General features: G+C 48.6%; 8 protein-coding genes across 10 annotated transcripts; 4 read left to right on the plus strand and 4 right to left on the minus strand.

The window, feature by feature from the left end:
- Positions 1-183: 183 nt before the first annotated feature.
- Positions 184-1,571, plus strand: DRE2 (electron carrier). Its single transcript, XM_043149114.1, has 3 exons — positions 184-502; positions 594-1,280; positions 1,342-1,571. The coding sequence occupies exons 1-3, from the start codon at positions 301-303 to the stop codon at positions 1,401-1,403; spliced, it is 951 nt and encodes a 316-aa protein (XP_043013718.1). The 5' UTR covers positions 184-300; the 3' UTR covers positions 1,404-1,571.
- E1B28_004617 (uncharacterized protein) lies at positions 1,552-6,604 on the minus strand. Of its 3 annotated transcripts, none has more exons than XM_043149117.1 (4): positions 6,433-6,604; positions 5,114-6,385; positions 3,914-4,661; positions 1,552-3,820 (listed from the first exon to the last, which is right to left on the minus strand). In XM_043149117.1, the coding sequence occupies exons 1-4, from the start codon at positions 6,476-6,478 to the stop codon at positions 1,864-1,866; spliced, it is 4,023 nt and encodes a 1,340-aa protein (XP_043013721.1). In that variant the 5' UTR covers positions 6,479-6,604; the 3' UTR covers positions 1,552-1,863. The 3 variants fall into 3 exon arrangements, with proteins under 3 accessions (XP_043013721.1, XP_043013720.1, XP_043013719.1); XM_043149116.1 differs by having other exon boundaries at positions 3,914-4,915; XM_043149115.1 differs by having other exon boundaries at positions 3,914-4,277; positions 5,114-6,604.
- Positions 6,605-7,023: 419 nt separating this feature from the next.
- Positions 7,024-8,291, plus strand: E1B28_004618 (uncharacterized protein; the record flags this gene model as incomplete). The annotated part of the gene is made up of 2 exons (XM_043149118.1): positions 7,024-7,340; positions 7,394-8,291. The coding sequence occupies 2 exons, from the start codon at positions 7,024-7,026 to the stop codon at positions 8,289-8,291; spliced, it is 1,215 nt and encodes a 404-aa protein (XP_043013722.1).
- A 42-nt stretch (positions 8,292-8,333) lies between these two features.
- On the minus strand, positions 8,334-9,126 carry E1B28_004619 (uncharacterized protein; the record flags this gene model as incomplete). The annotated part of the gene is made up of 4 exons (XM_043149119.1): positions 8,334-8,423; positions 8,475-8,646; positions 8,702-8,917; positions 8,972-9,126. 4 exons carry the CDS (start codon positions 9,124-9,126, stop codon positions 8,334-8,336), a joined length of 633 nt encoding a protein of 210 aa, XP_043013723.1.
- A 1,993-nt stretch (positions 9,127-11,119) lies between these two features.
- E1B28_004620 (uncharacterized protein) lies at positions 11,120-15,017 on the plus strand. Its single transcript, XM_043149120.1, has 3 exons — positions 11,120-12,445; positions 12,501-12,824; positions 12,882-15,017. The coding sequence occupies exons 1-3, from the start codon at positions 11,571-11,573 to the stop codon at positions 13,891-13,893; spliced, it is 2,211 nt and encodes a 736-aa protein (XP_043013724.1). The 5' UTR covers positions 11,120-11,570; the 3' UTR covers positions 13,894-15,017.
- Positions 15,018-18,099: 3,082 nt separating this feature from the next.
- Positions 18,100-20,390, minus strand: E1B28_004621 (uncharacterized protein; the record flags this gene model as incomplete). The annotated part of the gene is made up of 2 exons (XM_043149121.1): positions 18,100-19,338; positions 19,395-20,390. 2 exons carry the CDS (start codon positions 20,388-20,390, stop codon positions 18,100-18,102), a joined length of 2,235 nt encoding a protein of 744 aa, XP_043013725.1.
- A 59-nt stretch (positions 20,391-20,449) lies between these two features.
- E1B28_004622 (uncharacterized protein) lies at positions 20,450-21,116 on the plus strand (the record flags this gene model as incomplete). The annotated part of the gene is made up of 2 exons (XM_043149122.1): positions 20,450-20,823; positions 20,876-21,116. 2 exons carry the CDS (start codon positions 20,450-20,452, stop codon positions 21,114-21,116), a joined length of 615 nt encoding a protein of 204 aa, XP_043013726.1.
- Positions 21,117-21,220: 104 nt separating this feature from the next.
- On the minus strand, positions 21,221-22,869 carry E1B28_004623 (uncharacterized protein; the record flags this gene model as incomplete). Its single annotated transcript, XM_043149123.1, has 5 exons — positions 21,221-21,402; positions 21,463-21,851; positions 21,905-22,032; positions 22,085-22,264; positions 22,318-22,869. 5 exons carry the CDS (start codon positions 22,867-22,869, stop codon positions 21,221-21,223), a joined length of 1,431 nt encoding a protein of 476 aa, XP_043013727.1.
- Between the last annotated feature and the right edge of the window lie 18 nt (positions 22,870-22,887).

Raw genomic sequence — 22,887 nt, forward strand, 5'->3', positions numbered from 1 at the left:
AGGTCGTTGTTGAGTCGGCTCTAGGTAGGAAAGATGTATAGGAACCGTCACACGGAGTGCCGGTGAGGTAGCATCCCTGGAATGCGTTGCCACATGTCACCATGTGACATGTCAATCTGACTCAACCATGACATCGTAATTGTACCATAGCGTTCCTTGATTCGATCTGTCAGCAAATATCTATTTTTTCTACACTCTCAGTCTGACCATCACGACCTCGTCAATCGTTATTGCCTGAAATCTCACCATCACACCGGATAGAAAATCCCACCAGATCAGCCCAAGAGCCTTTCTAGAGCAATGCCGCCCACGGCAGTCGATATTACACCAACCACCTCGACATTCATCGATACACGAACGACCTCCTCCACTGTGAAAGGCCGTGCTCTAGTGATCGGGTCGTTGTCAACAGCGCAGGATGGGAAATATCAGTCGATGATAAACGAACTGGAAGGCAGCCGTACGGTGGAAAGACAGATGTTAGATCGGCTTGTCGATGGAGGTGCGTCTGCACGACCAGGCTTCATGTTCTCTGGTCTACATTAAGTTCCTCTCGGAGTGAATACTGAAACCATTCACACCATTACTTCTAGCGACCTCCCTCACTCCTTCAACGTATAATTCTGTACATGTTACTCTCGCCGAGTCTGAGTACAAGGACCTCCTTCCAAATCTCTCCAATCTCCTTGCAGAACTCGTGAAAGGCATGACACCTCTTGGGTCGCTTCATTTGTTCGGTATCAGCCCTGAACTAAAGAACGCCAGCCCAAGTGTCATCAGTGAACTTACCCTGTCCGGGTTCACGATACTCACAGAAACTGACACGACAATTATTGCGCAGAAACCTTCTCAAGTTTTAGCTCCACTAAGTTTGAAGCGCAAGTCCAGACCCAACACCGATCTCGCCGCAAAGAAGGCCTTATGGACACTTTCTTCCACACCTTCCACACCGACAATAGATGCCGACTCACTCCTCACGGCTTCCGATAAAAAACGTCCTGTACCCACGTGCGAACCTGTGAATCCCGCCGCATCGCGACGGAAGAGAGCTTGCAAAGGTTGTACGTGTGGATTGGCAGAGTTGGAGGAGGAGGAAGCGAGGACCGGGCTAAGGAAGGTTGTCCTGTTAGACGGTTCAGAGGGTGGTGGAACAACTGAGGTAAAACAGAGTGAGAAAGAGAGACTAATCACTGCTGCGAAAGCTGCACCTAAGGCAACTAGCAGCTGTGGTAGCTGCTTTTTGGGTGATGCTTTCAGATGTGCTAGTTGTCCGTACCTGGGTGAGTGGAATGTGTTGTCATCTCAGTTGGCATTACCACTGACGCGACGTTCCATATCTAGGGCTGCCTGCTTTCAAGCCCGGAGAGAAGGTAGAAATTGATTTCGGAATGGATGACATTTAAGCGCCCATTCCTCGTCCATCCATCTCAAGGGGATTCTACGTTGGACGATATCATACATGCCGATAGTTATCATTCGGCCCGTTATTTAATATGGTTGTAACATTTAGAGAATTTCGGCCAATAAGCAAATTCGTCGCAACCTTTCCGGTACCAGTACACAAATACTAACACTTGAATTCTGTTCTGGAAGTCCTCCGGTATAATGACGAACATGAAATATAGAATAACAGATAAGGAAAAGAAATAATTGTTGAACATTATGCATAGTGGTACCATATGTGTCTGTGCGGTGAGATACAACAAGAGCAGAAATGAAGGGATAAGTAGGTTGTGTTAATCAAGAAGAAATGAAGTATGTAGGTCTGAAGCATAGGAGCTTTCTACAAACAGAAGGATCAAAGCAACCTGCGAAAGCACCGCAATTGTTCTTTTTTTGAATACGGAGAAAAGCCAAAAAGATTCATTCCCTCCTCACGCAACCGTTCTTTTCGTCATCCAGGTACTGACCGATGGCCAGGATGTCCTGACCAGCTCGTCTGAGATACCCAGCCAACACAGTCTTCTCCACATGCGGCAGCAGGTCAGCGAGCCTATTAACCTGAGAAGCGAAGGCTGGATCATCTTCCCTCTCCTTGTCCCTCCTTTCACTCCCAGCCAGTCGATGACTGGAATCTGACACTGAGGAAGACGAGAGATTATACATCGACGGTCGTCGTCCAACAGTCCCACTTCCCGATTCGCTTCCACTACCCGCATCAAAACCTTTACTTGAGCTCGGGCTAGGACTGAGCATCAACGTTTTCGCTCTTCCGGGAAGCGCCCGAGGTCCTCCTGGTATACTCTGAGAAGTATCGACCAACACGGGACTCGAAATTGTATTCCCATTGATAGATGCACTATGTGGTGGGGGTTTAGTCAGTCGTGCCTTGCCACCGCCGTGTCCACTGTCACTAGATCCTCCACGATGCCGATTGATACTTGCTTTTCTCCCCAAACTCGCGAAGAATCCTCCCGTGCCCCGACTTGACGTTGGTGTCGCAAGGTGCCCAAGTAATCCTCCCTTCTCGTTTGAAGTACTCTTGATCGCTAATGATGGATAGGGCAGACGAGGAGCAGAGGATACCGGTGACATCGAGGACGAACTTGATATCATCGTAGGAATCATCAGATCCGTCGCAGTGGATGCATCTGGACGTCTGGGAAACGTCGCTTCAGATATCGTCGACCCATGTGACGTCTTCCGTGGGGTATCCGTAAAAGATATCATGGAAACGTCGTGCGCAGCGGGTCCTCGAGATATTCCGATGCTTACACTAGCAACCCAATCGCCTAATCCACAGTCGTACAAATAGAGCTCGTTGAGTTTTCTTGCGTAGATCGCACATCGCTCAGCACTCGTGGTACTCTTCTTCGGCACACTATACAGCTCAGAGCAGAACAGTGCGTCGGGGGACGAGTTCTTGATCCGCTTGTGGGTGAGCGGATGAGGTCGAGTATTATAGGAAGCATAAGGATTAGGGGAGGGATCCTTGGAGGGAGGATTGGACGGGGGCGACGTAGCATTTGGGTTCAATGGACTTAGGGGCCTTGGGTCGAATTGAGGGGAAGGAGAAGGGGAGAATGACCGCCGTCCGTCATGGTTCGCCTCATCAGGTAACGCTGGTAGCGTAGAACTGTTTTGACTAGGTGTCCTTGAATGTCCGGACGAAACCGAGGCGCTCCTCCGTGGAGACGCGTTCAACGACAGTCTCTTCAACCCCTTCGTAAATGAAGTCCTGAAAGTCTTTGGTGGCGGACTCGGTCCCTCGCTCTCGTTCGAAGACGCGTGAGATTCGAAAGAATGTCGTTTCGGTGCCTTCTCCCTTCTGAGAGTCTTGGGAGTTGTAGGCATCCCTTCCACTTCCAATGACTTCTTCGCTCCTCCACCTCCACCTCCACCTCCACCGAAGGTATCTGCCAATATCCACTCGTCATCTTCAGCAGAAGAAGCTGGTAATCCACCGATTCCCGTCGCATTGAATACAGCCAAACTCTGACCTCTAGGTGGAGGCTTGATTACGGGTTGTGATATATCGACATTTTCCTGCTCGTGATGACGAGCGTCCTTCTGCTCACACGTATCATAGTCACTCCCTTCATCCTCTTCACGTAGGGTATACTCCTCATAGCTTGAGGAAGAAGCCACTTTTATTCGTTCAGGCAAAGTATGCAAAGTCGTCGTGGGATAGACTTGTACAGTCATATCAGAGGTCCTAGATAGTGTCGGAGTTGTCGTAGATGAAGTCGTTGTCGTAGCAGGTGAAACGATATGCGAGGGTGCAAAAGCTCCCTCCCGCGTATGCACCGATGCAATTTCGGGCGGAGGCTCGGTCGAAGTCGAAGTCGGGGCCAAGTTCGAGTTGTTGTCATCGTCCGACCTAAATGAGACTCGTTAGCCACCGAGAATAAAGGTTACGAGAATGGTGGAGCCAATGATTAACATCTGAAGGAGGTCAAAAAGCTGTGCCCACCTATTATTCAGGCTCGTTTCATCCGCGCCCGACGGCGTTCTACCCAAGCTCCCATTGCTCTTCGCCTTGGTAACCGGAGCTAACCGACTACTCAACGCAGCAGTAACCTCCGGTGGTAACTTCAATGCCTCCATCATAACCTCTTTCGTCTGAGATCTCGGTGATCTCCCTCGGTCTCCGCTCCTCGATGTACTTGCCGAGGGTGCACCCTTCGTCGGTGATGACGAGCTTGCGATTGTTGGAGACTTGGTCGGGGAAGGTGACCGAACCTGTCTCGGTGGTCTTGGCGGAGGTGCTGCTGTTGGACCGAACATAAACGATGCGCGCGGTGGCGGTGGTAAGGGACCGGCAGTTGAGTGGATGCCTAATGGGAAAAGAGGAAAGTGAGGGTTAGTAGGTTGGTCGATGTGCAGCAGCATGAGGGGTAGAGAGTATATGTAGAAAGAGAGGGCCCGTAAAGGTATAAAAAAGAATCGAGGAGTCAATAACACAGCAAAGGCGCCCGGTTGCTCTCCTGGTTGTGGTGTGTATGGTGGATGATGATGCGGTTCCGCTGGCCACCACGACACAGTAATCCCCGCGTATGTGCTGGTGAAAATCGAACGTCGGTGGGAAGAACCAAAATAAGACGTAATGGCTTCAAATAAGACTAATGTCTTATTTAAGGGGTGGCACTGATGTGGATGTGATGCGAAGATAAAATCGATGGAGATTTGATGAATGATGGGATTCCAATCCAATAAATAAGCTTCGGTTGAGAGGATCAGATTGGGGAAGATATACCGTGGCGAAGATGACCAGAAGCGAATAAAGAGCCAGGAAAGAATGAGTTAAACAAGACGTTGGATGGGAGTGACAGGAATGAAACACGAAAGTGTGCGGTAGTGGCGTTACGGATCTGGGACAGATGGAGGTAGACGTGGTTGGCTCGGAAGGAAGCAAGCGTAAGAACACACGCCTTGAGTAAAACTTAGTTAAAAGTCGCGGAGGAACCGGCTAAAACTTGCAGGGGCAAGATAGGGAAAAAGGCAGTTCGACATGAGTATACTCTCGGCGAGCAAGGGCAACGTCGAAGACAAAAAAAGAGATCGAGGAACCGCATCACGAAAGGCAGCAGGAATGGATGTAACACGTCGAGGTTACAATCAATGAGATACTAAACAGAAACAAAAAGGAAGTGTTGACACAAGGAATTCTTACCTGGTTGATAGTTCCTAAACGTGGATAGATTGTCCAGTGAGAATGAGCTTGAAGTTGCCGTTCTCACCGCGGACGCAGTCTTTGTGGAAGGCGTAGGCGAGTTTAGGCTCACAAAAGTAGGGGATTTTGGGGTATTGGGGGTCTGAGGGACAACTACAATTGATGGGGGGGGTTTCTGCTTTTGAGATGTGAGTGCAGAACGTGGAATTATAGTAGAAGCTGTCGTTAAAGCGGTGGAGTTACTTGAGGCCGTGTAGCTGGAATGTGGAGAAGCTGGAGTTGGGTCGGCGGGATTCCGTGAGGGAGCTGTCGAATTCGTGGTATGGGATGAAAGAAAAGATGTGGTAATTGAGGGTGAGACCACATCAGTACTGGTCAGGACGACAATCGGACTAGCGACAGGCATGTCAATCCGCTTTCCTTCACCGATGTCAGGGGTGGTGACAAAATCTGAGTTCCCTGAAAAGGAGTTAACAGAGCATACTGGTGATGGAGACCTGGATTGTGGATGAAGGAATAAGGGTGGGGGGTGCAATGCGTTCTCTGACGCCTGTGTACCATCTCCTGACACCAAAACCGGCCTATTTGAGGTCTTCAGTGGGATGTTATCGAGTGATGGGACATACATCGTTGGACGGGAAGCTGAATGAGCGGGAGTCAGAGTCCCGATTATGGCTATGTCTCTTTTGGCATTCGAGATTTCTGACGCTGATCTTTGATGCCCTTGACTACGATGACGTTGCTTTGGCAGTGCTGGGGATGTTTCGTGTTTCGGTCTGACTGTGTATGATTGTAGGGATGAAGAGTACGGAGAAACGGGAGACGTGGATTTCAGGCTGCCCTCAGTCATATAAGACGCGGGGGCAGCGTCGGGAGGTGCAACGAGTGCCATGTCACTTGTTCTTGAGCGCGAATCGATCGACCCCGACGAAGAAGAGGTTGCAGCAGTGCTTCCCGTTGACTGCGAGCTAGAATTCAGGACCTGGACTATTGCCAGCCTTCTTCGATCTGTAGCACCTTTGGAGGATCTGGATGGCCGTCTAGTAACCGACGTCGAGCTAGAAGCGATAGTAGTGGGCTCCTCTTTGTTAGAATAATCGCTAGGAGTTGAATCTGACTTGTATGAGAGATTTGAACAGTCTGAAGTGGAGTCCACTGAAGGTTTGCGTGAAATGGGAATCGGAGATGAAGCTGGATTGTCTGCAAGGGGAGATGAATAGTATGAGAGAAGGTTGTCTGTAGAAACGTCCTGTCTGGCTATATTTTGTCGAGCTAGAGGAATGTAAGAGTGGTTGCGGAGAGATGAATGGAGAAAGCACCTGTACTTGTCCTTGCCACCATATCACTACTTGAGCTCGTAGCCATGACATGGACGAACAATCTTGCAAGTTGCCCACGTGGCCATAAAGGCCATAAAGCACCGTGGAACTCACACGCCTCACGATACACGAGCGCTCCTGAAGAGCAGAACGATAGAAGAGATCTCGGATCACTTCAAAGGTCTCTTTGCTAGTACATATCGAGAGAACACGCCCTATATCGAGAGAACACAACTGGACCTACGGCTCTAGGCTTTCGCTCCCCGGCAACTTACTGATCCCCGAATACCCGGGCCGCCCGCTTTCAAGGTCAAAAGAATGCTTCATCCTCTTCCACCGCGTCCTTCTTCCCAGTTCCACTGCTTATCACCTACTCCAAGCACATCCTCTCAGGTTCAATCATCGTCATTGGTGCCCCATTCACTCGGGCTCTGTTCTATTTGTCCTTCGTTGCCCATCCCCAAATCTTCACAACCAGCCAAATACACATGCCCGCGTTGTTCAACACGCACTTGCAGTTTGCCATGTAGCACTTTCCACAAGTCACTGTACAACTGCTCTGGAGAGCGTGATAAGGCTAAATACGTCAAGATGAACGAGTATGGATATGGTGAGATGATGAACGATTATGTCTATCTTGAGGAGGTCGGCAGAAGGGTCAAAGACTGGGGTGGGGAAATTATACGAGGTGGTTTCGACCAGAATACGTCCGATAGAAAAGGCAAAGGAAAAATCACGGCGACGAGCATGCGAGGGGGACGTGGTGGTAGAAATACTGGCGGAAAAGGTTCAGGAAAGAGTAAACGCGAGATTCTCAAGCTTCAGTTGGAAACACGCAATATTTTCATGGAACTTCTACCACTTGGGATGGAAAAAAAAAAGTTGAACCAGTCTACCTGGGATTCTAGGTATGCACCAGTGCAAATATTGACAAACTTCAACACAAACTTATTCCATATAGATCCCAATCTGCCTCACTAACCATCGAAATTATCCTGCATCCTCCCCATAATCCCCTCGCCTCGTCTTTAGAACCGATAACCCTCTTGACCCACCGCAACAACCTTTCGACTCCCCTCATCAAACTCATCGAGTCTCACGTTGAGGATCACCTTCAAAAGGCCAACAAGGCTTCCGCAAGATCCGCGACCGTAGCTGTACTCCCTGACTGGATTCACGACCTCTTCCCTTCTCATGATCCATTCGACTCCGAAGCACCGACACCACCTGTCTTTCTAATGCGGGTATCTCCGCCGACCGAATACCCGAACATCAACATGCCTATCCCCCAACTAAGCAACGGCAAGCATATTCGATTCTACCGTATCCTCACGCCGAACGACTCTCTTTTGACATCGCTCCAGGACATTCCCTTCGTCGAGTTTCCTACCATCGAGGTCGCCGATCCAGACACCGTATCAGAGGGTGCTTTTCACGGTTTGATAATACAAGAAGACTCAATACATCCAGGTGGAACATATCAGAATCACTGCCCACCCAAACGACAAAAAGTCACGGTGGACAAGAAAGCCTTCGCCGGGCTTTTGCACGGGTATGGAAGTAGTGAAAGTGGTAGTGGCAGTGATACCAATTACAACGGGGAGGGAAAGGAAGATAGGAAAAGTAAGGACAAGTCGGCATTGGAGGGCCTAGGAGGATATGATTCGTCGGGCGATGGTGAGGATGGCATAGAGCAACAACGCCGGCCAAAAGAAGAGGTGATGATGGACGACTCGGATGAGGATGAGGATCTTGAAGTCACTCTAGATGCAAAAGCTTCGGAAGAACTGGTCAAACTAGCATGGCGTGTGGGAGAGGGTGAAGAAGAGGTTGCTTGGGATGACTCAGACGTCGAGTAGGAGTTTCTGGTTTGTTGGATCCATGAAACACAGTTGTCCCTCTCAAACATCCTGTCTCCTTAGGTCTAGTAAACCCTTCATGAATGTCTGTACTTGCAAAACCTGTTCAATGGCGCTGCTCAGCGGTGTTTCCTGTAAATTCATTGGTTAGTTTTGAACAAGCCAGATGTCCAGAATAGATACCTGTGAGTTTCGAATCGGAGCAGCCGTCTTCACTTCGACTTCCCAGAGCGTATCACTATGCGCAGGTATTGGCTTCTGCGTCTTCGGATCGACTTGTTCTTGTTGAAACATCTGAATGAGCAACAAGCCACGCCGGAAGAGGTAACCACGTTTGTAGATTTGGGATCGACGCCTTAAGGGAAAGGAAATGAAACCTGTGAGTAATAAAGAAACAAGCCAGAACTCACACATATCCCAACGCATTGGCGAAACTCAGCGCATCCCCGATGACATGACAAGTCGCCCATGGCCGCACGGTTGCTTCCGGATGAGCACGGACAGATTCGGGCTTGAGATATGAGTATAAAACCCAACCGGTATCTTCTCCTCCTAGAGGTGTAATCAGATCCTTTCTGGCTCGTAGAAGCAAAGGCTCTTGGGAGCCCCCTGGTACATCGTGAGTCCTAATGAGAGTGAACGTTGAACATGAGGAAATGAATCACTCTAACCCGACATACCTTTGGTATTGTGCATCAATTGGCTCGAAGACTATCTCCCTTGCCTGCATGGGATGGCTCGACTCTGAGTAAAACGTGATGCGGTTGAGGATGGGCTTCAGATCCCGAGAAAAGAATTCCCCGAAAAGGGCTACTTCGTATTGGTGAGACGACATGGATGAATCTCTCCAAGTTGGCTCAACCTGGGACGTCTGTAGTTTATAATGTGGGAATTTCACACTACCGCGAGCGCTGACGTTGAACGTTTGAACACCAGGGTCATGAAGATAAAAACTGCGGCCTGAGGCCTGAGATCTGAGAATCCATCATGCACCCGATCTCGGAACACAACTGACCCATCAAACACTCTGGCAACTTACAATCGCGTGGAATGGCCCGTACGACGTTGTACCGCTCACCGCTTTGATCCTGTCCCAGGTGTTCGCAATGTACATGAACTACTCATGTAGTTATATGTATTAGGTTTGAAAGAATCGCCCGAGCCTCGGAAAGTCTTGTCAAATGCACATGTCGACAAGAAAGCCAGTATGGAACACCGTTGCCAGCGCAAGGATAGTCCTATAGGACCTAGTATGGCGATCCATTTCGTATAGCTATGTTGTACTTGATTTCTATCTCAGTGACGGAGGTTCATACATATATGAAACGTAGCTCGTGTTAGAGAAGATAAGAATCGTTTCAAGAGTAGTCCCCAAGGAGAAACGTGGCCGCGCAACCATACTATCCTGTAGAGGTCCAGATATAATGATTTTCTCGGATGAGGTTCAGAAACATATTAAGCATAGGGAAGTATCACGAGATGTACAACTACTGAGTCGCCTAAATCCGGCCCTGGCACTGTTACTATTACTCGCATGGAATCTCATGGTGCTGTTATCCTGTTCACACCATGTGAATGTCGATTTTAGCCTGAAAAACTGACTAGGTTTCTCATGCTGATATCAATTAGGATTCTGAGGACCACACAATCGAAAATTAATCAGCCTCAAATCCACGACCGAAATTCTTCCCACATGACCAATGTAGACCGCATCTTCGAGCCTACGAGTCGTGAAAGGCATATCTCTTGGCTTCATTCACTGGATGAAGTTTATAAATGTTCCTTATCTGCAGGTCGATGCGTATGTGTTATTCCTCCTCCTTATAATCGCACACTCTAACTTGCGACCTCCCTCGTATGTATGTGCATATGTCAAACCAGGTATTATTTAAACAATTTCCCCACAGTCCCTACCCGCGGGTACACGCCTTTGGACACTCATTTACTTCTCCTCTTACCAGATCTTACCCGAAGTTCGTGGTGACAATTGACAACATCAAAGCGCCAGAAATCCCCCCGGTTGAAATCTCCAGATTACCCCGAGACGTGTTCAATGATTCCAATCGACACCTGTAAGGTATGTATATGAGTCCCTATCGTTCGTAAAGTGGCCGTCTCTTGCAGTACGTACACAGGTCTCACATAGGCAATGATCATGTCGGTTGCTGAGCAGCATGCTGCTAGAGTAATGCAAACCGCAACTAATCAATCGTTGCCTCGGCTTTGAACTGATTTCCGAATGTATGACTTTCTTTTTTTGTTAAGTGTGATATCCCTTGGTTGGGCATCTTACCAGGTTCCAAGAGATTCAGGGAATAGTGACTGGTCAAAGCTGCGTGCCATTCTCGTAGCTCTATTACACACAGGGGTAGACACCCTCTCTCGCAGCCGAGTGAGAACCGGTGGTTCGTTCTCACATGTTGGATGTCGACTGTATATATACTTGTTAGCCACTGCGGAGATCTTATTGCGCGGTATTATCGATGAGGCGTTATGTATACGTAAGCGAATACTCTGTAGCAACGTCACCGTTGAGCGGCACTTGCTCCTACGGTTATAATGGACCGGCCGTGCCTACATATGGCCGCCCATGAATCTACCGCTAGTAGTAACCAGCTGCGGCTGCGTGACCGAATCACTTGTGGTCGCAGTAGGTTCATGAGAGGCTGAGCAATCGATACGTCGATTGGGTACTATCGATGTGAGGCACGAAGCGGGGCCGAGAAAGGGAAGAAAAAAATTAGTCACATACCGTGAGAAGTGCCACGTTCAGTCACGCTTAGGTAATCAATATATGATTCGAGGGGTCTAACAGGAGGACCTTTGAACCAACCCTCGACACCCGGCGACGGATTTTTTTCGACTTTCTCTCTCAAAGTCGATAAATTTCGCTGTCAAGGTCTCGTCAGGCCTTTCTTTCTCTCGTTCCCCCCCTTCTCTGCCTATTCCAGGCCTGGCTCAAGAGATCGGTTTTCCCTGATCTTTTCGCAGATTGTTGCTGCAGTCTGTGGATCCTTGGTGACCCGACACCTCCAACGTCGCCAACCTTATTCTGCGGATACAAAAAGGCACGCCTTTGTTGTGCGTTTGCCAGTCCTAGTTCACCTCGCTATCTCTTTATTCTTTTCACGACTATATTTTCACGACCCAACCCCCCATCCGACTTCTTCTGTCTACTGAAGTTTTCAGCAAGCAGAAAGTCTCGCAAATAGACCACGAGTTTACGGCCTTCTTACTTGAAGTGGGCTGTTTTCTCTCGTCTATTATCTCTAGTAACAGATGCCAGTTCCCGTACCTTGTGTTCCCATACAACCTGCGCACCCGGTCATCAAGCCACGTCCAGCTGACAACGGCAAGACAAATCCGTTCCGGAATCTAACACGTACTCTCCCCGTGTCTCCAACAGGCCCTCCTCCATCTTTCGGCACTCGTGAAGAGTGGATCAGTTCCTTGCCATCCTGGAGAAGGAGCAAGCCACGCCGAATCTGGGAAGAAGAGGCCAACTCTGAACGTTCTTGGTCTCATCAGGATTTTCATCAAGGGTTAGCAGTCGCGGACAACGCTTCTGTTATTAAAGGATCTCGCGCTGAAGCGTGTCTTCCGCCCTTGTCCTCTCAGGAACCAATGATTGTTCAGGTTCAGGACGACGTGGACGAAATGTACCCTCCCCACGTCATCGATCACCGTGGCTATTGTGTACAGCCTCACATCGACGACGGAACCTATGACAATGGTATGGATGCCCCTAGCTGCGACGTTGAGGCAGTTGATGACATGTATGAGGGTGGTGCCTCTAGTGAAGACGAGTCTCCGAGCGGAAGTACAGGTCATGATTTTGGCTCAAGTCCTTTGGAGCCTCTCACCCCCTTCGTAGATTACGTTGATGAGGCGGCCACAGCTGGCCATTATGCCGCTGACGAGTATCATTACCGATGCCACCAAAGCAAGGCCGCACAGTTCTTCTCTCTCCCGCTCATTGCCGATGTCCCCCAAGAACCGGTACCAGCATCCGCAGCCGTACCCGACCTCGTTGCACCTACAGCTACCGCGGGGTATCGGAAACTTTCCGAACCATTGTCCGAGTGGATTGCCAACTTCGTTTGGAAAGCTTGCACTACTGGGAGCAACGTGCCGTCCTTCATTACTCGTTCACCGTAAGTTGATTCATTTGTTATGCTTAGCCTGTATTACGTACTGACTATATCCAAGGATCAGCCCCACAAAGCCGTATCCTGCGTCTCCACCCTCGTACTTGTCGACTTCAGTCCATTCCTTGTTACTCTCCACCTTACTCCAACCCTCCGTGGTCTTCTTGGCGTTGTGGTATATTGTGAAACTTCCAGTATTTTTCGGCGCTGTCAGTCTGAATGTAGACAACGTCAAAGAGCTTTGGTTCAGGCTTGGTTTACTGGGCGAGCGTCACAGCCCTGATCGGGATGTCATGGAAGCTAATGCACCCTTCCGGCTCATCGTGCTGGGTTGTATGCTAGCGAATAAATGGCTAGATGACCACACCTTTTCCAACAAGACATGGTATGTCATTTAATTGTTGCCCTTGTCGGCTGACATCTGCTAATGTATCTTTCCTAGGAACACCATCTCCAATCTACCTGTTCAGAGCCTCAATAAGCTGGAGTCGTTGGCCCTTGACATCTTCCACTATGACTTATCCATCTCCCCGAACGAGTGGTCACAGTGGCTCTCCCACCTCATGTCTTACCATTTGTCATTGTCATCCCCATCGCACCCACAGCCGATTTCGCGCCCATCCACAAATCCGTCGTCAATCATTCGCATGGCAATTGATGAAATTGTTCAAGCACCGGCTGCTAACAATTTTGACCCTGCCCATCCACAACCTGTGTTCCTTGGGTTAGAGGAACGTAAGAGGGAAAGGATGCAAAAGGAACAGGCGACTAGCCCCATCGAGTTTGATCTCGATGAGGATGGACCTCTCAGGGAAGAGTATGTGCCGAAACGACGTATCAGCAACTCCAGTACCGTTCGCAACAAGTACCACGATCACGGCGAGCAACTCCCATGGCAGATGAACCAAAATGGAGGGAAAAGTCTTCCTCCCCCGGCGAGGTGGAGTCCCGCTGCCGACGAGCCTATCTTCCGGGAGAGTAACCGAATGTATAACCGCTACGTGGCCGTACAGCCCACTCCAGGCACTGCATATCCCTCATTCCCTTCATACCAACCTGTTCGAGATGCTTATCAGAGTCAGTGGATGTTCAATGCCTATGCCAACGCCGAAGTGCAGCCAGGAATAGGTTATTCGTACGAAATGCCCGTCCTCCAACACCCGCCACCACCTCCGGTCTATAACCATTGTGCTCCATTTCTGATTCCATCGCTCCCCATGTCTCGTTCTCGCTCCCAGTCTCTCTCTCACGATCAAGATCCTTCACAGTCGCGTGATCACATGCGCTCTTTCTCCCAGTCACGTACTGATGCCAGGCATACCGAGATGCATATGTGCAGCCTTGAGCTCCCACCTCTCTGCCAGAGTGCGGATATGGGGTGGGGATCTACATATGCCTATCACCACGCAGTTTTCGCCCCTTTACCTGCCAACTATCTGTGGCTCAGGACCTGAGCCTTGATGCCCTATCCTCCATCTTCTCTGCACATTAGGAGGACCTCAATTATTTTTTTACAACTTCCTCAATAGACTTACATGTTTCCCATCTGTCTTTCGCCATTCCATTGTCACGCTATCATACCTCCGTCCGATATTTCATGGGCACTAATGCGTTTGGTGATACCCTCGGTCATTTCCCCAAGCGATGGTTGTATTTGTGGCCTCTTTCGACTCTCTTATCATCATTGTCCATATTCGGTTCTTTTGGTCTTTCACATCATTTGTGTGATACTGTTTCTTCGGGCCCCCCTCATCTACGACATACCACTGCCCACATTAATGGCCCTCCGTTCTTCCACATTGTATTCAAACATAATTTTTGACTGGTCTATCGACCTCCGAGGGGGTCGACCGCACATACGCTCCGGCTCCCATCGGTGGAAGCGGAGCACATTCACGACCGTCTCGTGCGATAGAAGTTTTTGGTTGACACCATCTTACGGACTAAACAACTCGGTGCATCCTCTCTAGTTGCACGCTCCCCATAATTTCGCCGTGCTGTTCCTATTATTATCTCTCGCTGTTCTATGTTGCAATCACCTTCCTATTTCTTCCTTTCCTTTTGTTACAGTTGATATCCTCGGTATTTATTCCGTCGACTTCTCTTACTCGCTCTTCGATTCCCTCATCCCTCGCTCCATGGACATCACTGCGATGTCCATATCCTTCTATATCTGGTGTAGCCCACCTTCCTCCACAAATTGTGGATACCGATTGGAGACTTCCAGGTCGGTGTTTAGATCCTGGAAAAAAAACCCAAAAACACATCTACTTACTCGATTCTCTTCATCTCTTTCTCCTGACTTCTTTACGTGGACTAGTACCTAGTTCGGATTTGATCTCTTCTTGAAAGCGTCCTACCTACCTTTAACCTCCACTGTCCCTTCTCCCCAATTCGCCACCTCTTCCCCTCTTCTGTTCCATATTGTCCGAATCACCTATCTTTCCTTTCTTCCGCCTGATTCCCACTTCGATTGTTATGTACGTATTAGCCTTTCATACGTATCTAAGTAGTTATGTTCGCGGAATGTCAAAGAATTCAGAAGTCCTGCTGACTTTTGTCTTCTACGTTTACGCCATCATGTTCTGACATTTGAGCAAAGTTGTGACTACATGAAATTTGTTTACGAGAAAAGCAACGACGCTAGTACTTTTATCTACTACCAGGAACTCTTGCAGGTCTGAAGGTTCCAGATGTACGTTTAGCCTGGTTGACGGGGAAAACTGCCAGAAAATTAGAACTGAGGTAAGCTCCTAAGTGTTGCCTACCTCGTTTAGACTGAACCACCGCGGACGGTCGTGAATATTGAACACTCAAAGGCGCTTGCTGCCACCCAACTGAAGAGATCCTATTGCCATAGGAAGAACCGGCGACTAGTAGATCTTCGACTTCATTTGCGCTAGCAGACCGATCCGAAGTGTACCCAGAACGCCCCGGATCTGTTACTATTGCTGGCCGTTTGTGCTGTTGCTGTTGCAAGTTACCTCGAGGCCATGCGCGATGTTGTTGATGTTGTGGGTGCTGTTGGGGATGTTGAATGTTTGAGGTTGCATTCGCCTGTGCCCAGTTCTGTCCGTCGCCACTGCCGGTACTGCTGGTTCCGCCACCCATCCTTTGGAAACCCGGAAAAGTTGCAGTGCGATTGACCAGAGGTGTCCTTTGAATCTAATACTCGCAGACATTGTGTTTGGAACAGATAGACTTCCAGTAAAAGAAGAAGCGCACTCCGGTTGCTTCCATACCGCCAACCACAGCGCCGATGTCGACTGCATTAACGTTAGACGAGAAGGATTTTGAGGCGACACGAGATTCTTCATTCGAGATCGCATTCAAGTTGGTTGCCAGGCTGGGGGCAAGGACCGCCTTTCGTTTGATTTTGTCGTGCTGAGCCTAGGGAACCTTGTTATGAAACCATGACGAGGAGCAGCAGAGACAAACTTTTAATTTCTGGTATTCCTTCTCTGCCTCACGGTTCGCCTCCTGCAGATCACGTACTTTCCTTTTCTCGATCTCAAGGTCCCGTTCGAGCTCTATAAATTTGCTTGTAGATGAGTTGAGAGCAAAATGAATAACGTACCCGCTCTCTTATTATTCAATAAGGCTATTTCACCGTTAGCTACAAGAAGGAATAAGGCATCCAATATGTTGTCATAGATCGACAAAATAATGCAGGTACGCTACCTTCTCGAATGACGCTATCGATCTGCTTCTGCAGTTGGGAATTCTTGTCGTTGAGGTTGCGCAAGACTGCTTGTTGGAACGTGCTGAGGTAATGATGAGTCTTTCATATTGGCGAGCCAGTTCGAATACAACTTTTCTTGATGAATTTGGTACTGCCAAAACGCAATTGCACTGATGGATACGATTTACAGTCCCAAAACACGATCTTTAAGCACAGAACGTACCGACTGCAGATTTCTAAGATGATAGAAGGCGTTAACCCCGATAAAACGGACTGGATGACGCGTTGAGAAAGTAATAAATCGCGGTATATGCATTCTGAATCACCGTCTTGTAGTCATTGGACGGATGCAGAGAGCAGACCTAGTATAATGGGCGGGTGAATTGAGCGCATGAAATGATCAGCACTACGGGGGCATACCACAACGTCGTCACTAATGCTCGGACATCAGAAACAACGTTCCAGTGAAGTTTTCGCAAACGCACGGTTCTGAGAGAAGCGACTCGCACGCTAACTCGTCGTCGTTATCTCACTTCTGAACTTCGTACTTGAACCCAGACGGACCTGGACATAGACGAGACGCGTTGAAAAGTTCATTGGCACAATCGACTGTAAAGGGTAATTACAAGGTCAATAAGGAAATGTGTGAATTGTACAGTCTTATTCACCGCAAAATATGTGAGAACCTGCCCGAGAACGGTGAAAACGGTTGTTTACAGTCGCAATCACAACTCACAAGTCGTCTAGCGAAATTCACATTAACAACAGAATGAGATAGACATTGAGATGCTTACGACTACTGCTTTATCGTTCAAAACGTTGCGGCAGGTAAGGCGATTGCATTTCAGTTCTGTGTCCATGATTGTTGTGACTAACGGGGGTACTGCCACTAGCCTCGCGTCCGACTTACTAATACACACAGCCACTCAAAACATTTTCAAGTTGAACGTTGAAGCCTAATATCGTACATTGATATATCACATGCATTGTTGATATCCCACTAGTGCACCCGCGATTAGGTCAAAGTTATTAGCAGCTAATTAGCAGTATCCTTAGAACCTCCAAATATTTGACGCTAATTAGGTTACTTATTGCTAATTAGGGTTCACAGTGCTCCTTTAGATGTAGAAACATTCTTTAAGTAGTTTTGAGAAAATTTGCTCGCACTTTCAATTCCATGACGTGGAGGTGTCACGTGTGAGTGGCAGTGTTAAATCTTGTCGCGTTCAGAACGCGTCTCTCGGACTTTGCTGGTACTTTCTTGCGTTCAAACTCAACAAATGGGAGTCGAGAAGGCAAGAGACCTCCACAAGCTAAAAGTTCTAATGAGGAACCTACCAAATGCCATCCCATTATACTCGGAAATGGAGACCCTCCACTCTCAACTCTTTTCCTGGTTGTTTCCTGGTCTATCAGGATTCAGTGACGAATGGGTGAAGGATGTGGGGAAGGATGGGGCAATAAATCACCATGGAGGATGCTATTCCCGCAGAAAACGATTGGATGTTATTTGTACCATAAATTATAGCAGCGTAGAGTCAGCGTAGAGCCAAAAACAGCCTAATTTGATGAAAATTTCTCCCTCAATTTTTTCGCTAATTAGTAGCTAATTAGCAGTGCTAATATGCTACGCTAAAAAGGTTCGACACATCTCATGCTAATATGCTTTGCTAAAAACTCGTGGGACCTAATCGCGGGTGCACTATATCCCACACAAACAACCAAAAGGCCTCTAAGCCCCTTTTTCCATCAAAAATTTAGCGGGTGAGCGGACGGTTAGTTTGTGAGAGCATCACGAAAATAATTAGTCTATGAAAGATAATATAAGTGAATCATGTAAGAAGTAATGTAAGGTGAGTAACTGGGTAACGCATACAAGGTAGGGTAAATACTTCATACATTCAGGTTATCCACCATTCCAAAAGAATGTAGGGCGTAGCATAACTTGAAGAAGTGGGAACAGTCTCACTATCCTTTGTCAAGAAGCCGCAGAGACCGCTTTCAATCCGGGGACCTGGACTGGTAAACTACCGCCGATACCAGAATCGCTGGCAATTTTCCGCCTCTTCGTGGCGGGACCATGGTCCTCATCATCATCAACCTCGATGATGGGTGACTCAGGTCTGGATATAGGGGTTGGTGCCGTCTCTGTGCCCACAGCTCCAGTGTTTGGACCAGTCACGTCAACGGCCATCCTATCCTTATCCTTCTTCCGTGATTTATCCTTGTCTCTTTTCTTTCCTTCTTTGTCTTTTTTCTTCCCTTTCCCTCGTTTTTCCCGCTCTTTCAAAACCCGAGTCATATGCCCCGTAAGTACATGTATGGCTTGTCTCGCACCTAACTTCTCTAACGCACTCAGCATATCGGAAGTAAGGTCGGAAAATATGGAGGGATCTAGAATTATCTTCGAGTCCTGCAGAAGCATCGGTGCTTTTGGCGGGTTAGTGGTAGGAGGGGAGATGACGATCGGAACGATGACCGTTTCAAGGGCAGGGGGAATAGAGGGTAACGCAACGGCTTGCGGCGGTACGTGCTCGGGTGTTCCAGAGGAAGATCCGGGTTTCACGGGAGGGGGTGGAAGTGGTTGTTGCAGAGGTGGAGTTGGGACAGATGAGGATTGTTGGCTTTGGGCTGGTGGAGCTGAAGCAGTACTGCTCGCTACTGGTACTGCAGCAGCGAAAGTAGGGTTTCGTGGTCGGGGAGATACAGATTTTACCATTTGTGGCATTTGGGGCGGCGAGCCGTAAGGAAACTTCCCGTGCATACTCCAAGGCGGCTGAGTTAATACCGCATATGGGTTAGATTGGCTCAATGTCGAATGTGGGTGAGTCGCGTAACCTGTACCAGGATATGCAAACACTCCGGTTTGGCCGACCGGTGCCTTCTCTTGTGTAGTCTTACTCGATTTGACCAAGTTCGCCTGAGTAGTCTTGTTCGCAGTGGGAAGTGGTAACGGTGTGTTGGTTAACGGTGGTGGTAAAGGTGCGCCTTTCGTATCCCCCTTCACACTTCTCTTCAACGGTGGCTCAAGGACCTTGCTCTTATCTTTGCCGCCTTTCTTCGCTGCAGCATTCATGAGAAGCCGGGCGTCTTGCTCTTCCAGCATATGTACGTGAGCTTCATCGAGAGACCAGAAGAATCCCTTCCCTCGCTCTCCTCCACATCTCTCCATCTTCTTGAAAGCGCGTCCAGAGGAAAGATTGTGTCTGATTGAACTCTAAGCGAAGAAAGTAAGCAATGTAGCAAGCGAATGCATATGAGAGAATAACACACAGCCCAAGTGTTGCGTTCGACGTATCGATAATAACCGAACTCCGCTGCTATCCAATCGCATATTTCGGTCAAGGTAGCCTTCCCGTTGAGTGCCTTGATAGCACGGAAGATAAGCTGGGCATATGTCAAGGTGGGTTTAACTGGAATCTCTTCGCCTGGTTTCAATGCTGGTTTTGACTCTTCGGATTTCGACTGCTTCGCCGACGATCCTGCTCTTGGTAGAGGTTGAGCTGAGAGTTGAGAGGGCTCGGGGGAGAGAATATCGATGGTAGTAGATTCTGAGTCTCGTTTCTTTCTCTTCTTTGATGTTTTCGACTTGCCTGAGACCATAGGAATAGCGCGTGGCCGAGGTGGCGGGGGTGTAGATTGCTTTGATTCGGATAGAGGATCCCCCGGTGGATCTGACTCGGGTAATGAATCTGGAGGAGAGATAGAGGTAATATCGAGTGAAGGGGATCTGACGCGCTGATTACTAGCATTTGTTGAGGTCGTCACGGTCGCTGGTGAATCAGAGACTAGATCCTCACTCGGAGGGCTGGGTGAGTCTGCCGGAGGCGGCGGTGGCGGAAGAACAAAGTGAAATATTCGTGAAGCAATCTGTATCTGGGACCGTTCTCCTAGAGGCGCTCTAGTACCGCTTCCCTGCCATACACCATCCACCCACGCCCCATTCCGACCTACTACCTGTAATACGAAGCGGTCCTGGTCCTGATCATACTCAATCTTTGCATGTAGTCGCGACACGCTCTTGAGTGCACCCAAATCAACGTCTACTTGTACAGGATCCGATGACGCCGTAGACGAAGAAGCTGAAGGTTGAGCAGGGGGAGAACATCGCCGACCGATAGTGACTGAAAGAGTCTGAATGTAGAAGGTAAAATGGGGAAAGACGAGGGAATAATAGGCAGAGATCTTGCTGGGTTGCTGGTTCTCCTCTTCGTTGTCACGGGCGATGATAGGCAATGGTGTCGGAGAGTTAGATGAACTTGTTTGCATAAGGTGCGTCGTGGTCCGTGGTCAAAGAAATAAACGCTCGTAAACGCCCAGCATTATTTATGTCATCGTCGTCCACAACCTCCACCGCAGTCGCAACCGTTGACCACCTCGCTGATGAGAACGTTGATTCCACTGACTCCGACATTCGTTATGCAGCATACGGTGCTCGTCTCAGAACTGCTCTTCGCGCTTCGTCTCGATATATAGCCTATACCAGCGACGTCGGTGAAGCTTTTCGTCCCGTTGTCCCTCCATGGGCGGTCGCCGCTGCATACGGCGTATCTTGGATCTATCTTTCCGGAGACGTAGCTTACGAGTCTTATAAAGCTCATAGGCGTGGTCCAACTCCACTAGAGGCTACCAACTTCTCAGAACCAACAAGAATTAGCCTTGTTGCAGTTCAAAGGGCCACCTTTCAGTCTATTGCTTCGATGTACGTCTGGGTCGTTCTCGTCTACTCAAACTATAATTCTCGATACTTTTAGGGCACTTCCTGCGCTCACCATACACACCGCCGTCAAACAAGCAAAAAAGGCTTTTACCAACGTCCAGAATCCTCGCGTTCGAGTCTGGGGTCCAACCATAACTGGTCTTGCCATCGTTCCCACTCTACCATATATCTTTGACCATCCTGTTGAGCATGTTACAGAGAAAGTGTTTGAATGGATTAAAGAGCGACTAGCGAAGCAAAACACCCATGTGGGCAAGGACAAGGACAATCTTTAGAGCAATCGCTGAACTCTTCATCTAAACATATCTCAAGTTTCCATACACTCGACAGCGCGCTTTAGAGAACAGACGTGTAAAATTGCCAATCTGATATTAAGTTCCTACAAGGTTGTTTTCCCGAGGGCGAGAGGAATTGAGCTGATACTTGTAGGAGGAATCAATCCAACCTCCGTACACACCGCCGTCACACAGGAAGATGGCGTTGCATCGTATAAGGGATTCAATACTTCCAAGTTTGGATACAAATTGGATCTCGGTGATGGAAGAGACAATTTATTCGGTGCTGTGGGAGACGGGACATCAGCTGTAAGTAAGAGAGACCTTTGGACCATCACACACACACCTAGTTCATTTTTCCCAAATCCATCTAAGACTACGCTCTCGCTAAATTTGTAGGTCTCACAGCACACCATTACCGGAACACCATGCTCCCGAGCCATCATCGCTACCATTGCGGTACCTGCTCTCGAGTATACGCTCCCATTCGCATGGAGAGAATGGGCACCTACAAGAACTGTCGACACGTCTTGGATGAGCGAGGGCAGCGCAGGAAGAAGAGCGTATGTGCATTGTATGCCGGGCTGGAAAGAATGAGGTGATGGAGAAGGCAACGATGAAAGTGAACGTAAAAGTTGTTTGCCTTCGAGCAAGGGCCGAGAATCTATGATGATGACCGAAAACTTCTTCCCCAGAGTATGTGCATGAAGGAGGATTTTTTCAACAATGGACGACCTGCATTACAGGTCAGTCAAGAACAATGCCACTTGCGCATGATAAGAACTAGCCTCGCATAAGTCAAAATGACGTCTCCGTCTCTGATCTTCTTCACTGCTAAGTCTTCTATAACCTGGTCAGCGATGATAATGCGATCCCGTATATAGTTGTCTATTTTTTGACACAGTGCATCTTTAGCCTAAACAGATGAAGTCAAACTCCAGGTCGAGATCAGAGAGTGAATTACTCACGTCCTGTTCAGGCAAATCAATATCACTTCCACTAATTTCTAGCTTGAGTTGTCGAATAGCATTCCCCATAGTCACACTCATCGGTCGTGCCACGACTAGATGGGTGATTTGTGGAGAGAGATAGCTCATTAGATGTCGCGAGAGAGTAGTATTAGGGGGAGTTGTGTAGTCTTGGATCACCTTCGCGTTTGTATAATTGAGTCTGCAAGTCATTCAGATGTGATAGAACGCACAGTTTTGAAAGCAGTCAGCGTAGCAATGCATCGAGCATTTGCGCCACATATTTTAAATTCTCCAAACATGAGAGCCAACCTTGCTACAGCTGGATGTACGAGATCGCCTTCCGCGATCTTGACTTGTTTTGTCGGAAGTTCGGATAGCCCGAAATGTGAAAAAATCCGAAGCCCTTTCCGGGACGAAGATAAGTCATCTCCGGTCCCAGTATCAGCAGCAGGTCGTAGCGCAGAGCTCTCCGATCTTGGTCGATTATTTTTCGGTGCAGAGGATTTCGGCGGGGGTTTCGATGAAGATGACAATAGATCCTTGTGCCTCTGTCCACCAGCCTGCTTCTGTCCACTGGCACTTCCACCTCCACCTCCTATAGAAGTACCTTGCTGCTGTTTCGCGGCCCTTTGACGGTCCTGAAGTTCTCGACGTTCAGCTTTGGTCATGGATTTCTGGGGAGGTTGGGAAGATGGTAGTTGCGTAGCTTGAAATATGGGATTTGAGGATGTTGAAGCTGGTGCATTTGTAAGAGGCATATCTTGCGGTGGAATCGTCGACATCTTTGTTCCTCTATATGA

Source organism: Marasmius oreades, chromosome 2, assembly GCF_018924745.1.
Source record: "Marasmius oreades isolate 03SP1 chromosome 2, whole genome shotgun sequence".
NCBI classification, from domain to species: Eukaryota; Fungi; Basidiomycota; class Agaricomycetes; order Agaricales; family Marasmiaceae; genus Marasmius; species Marasmius oreades.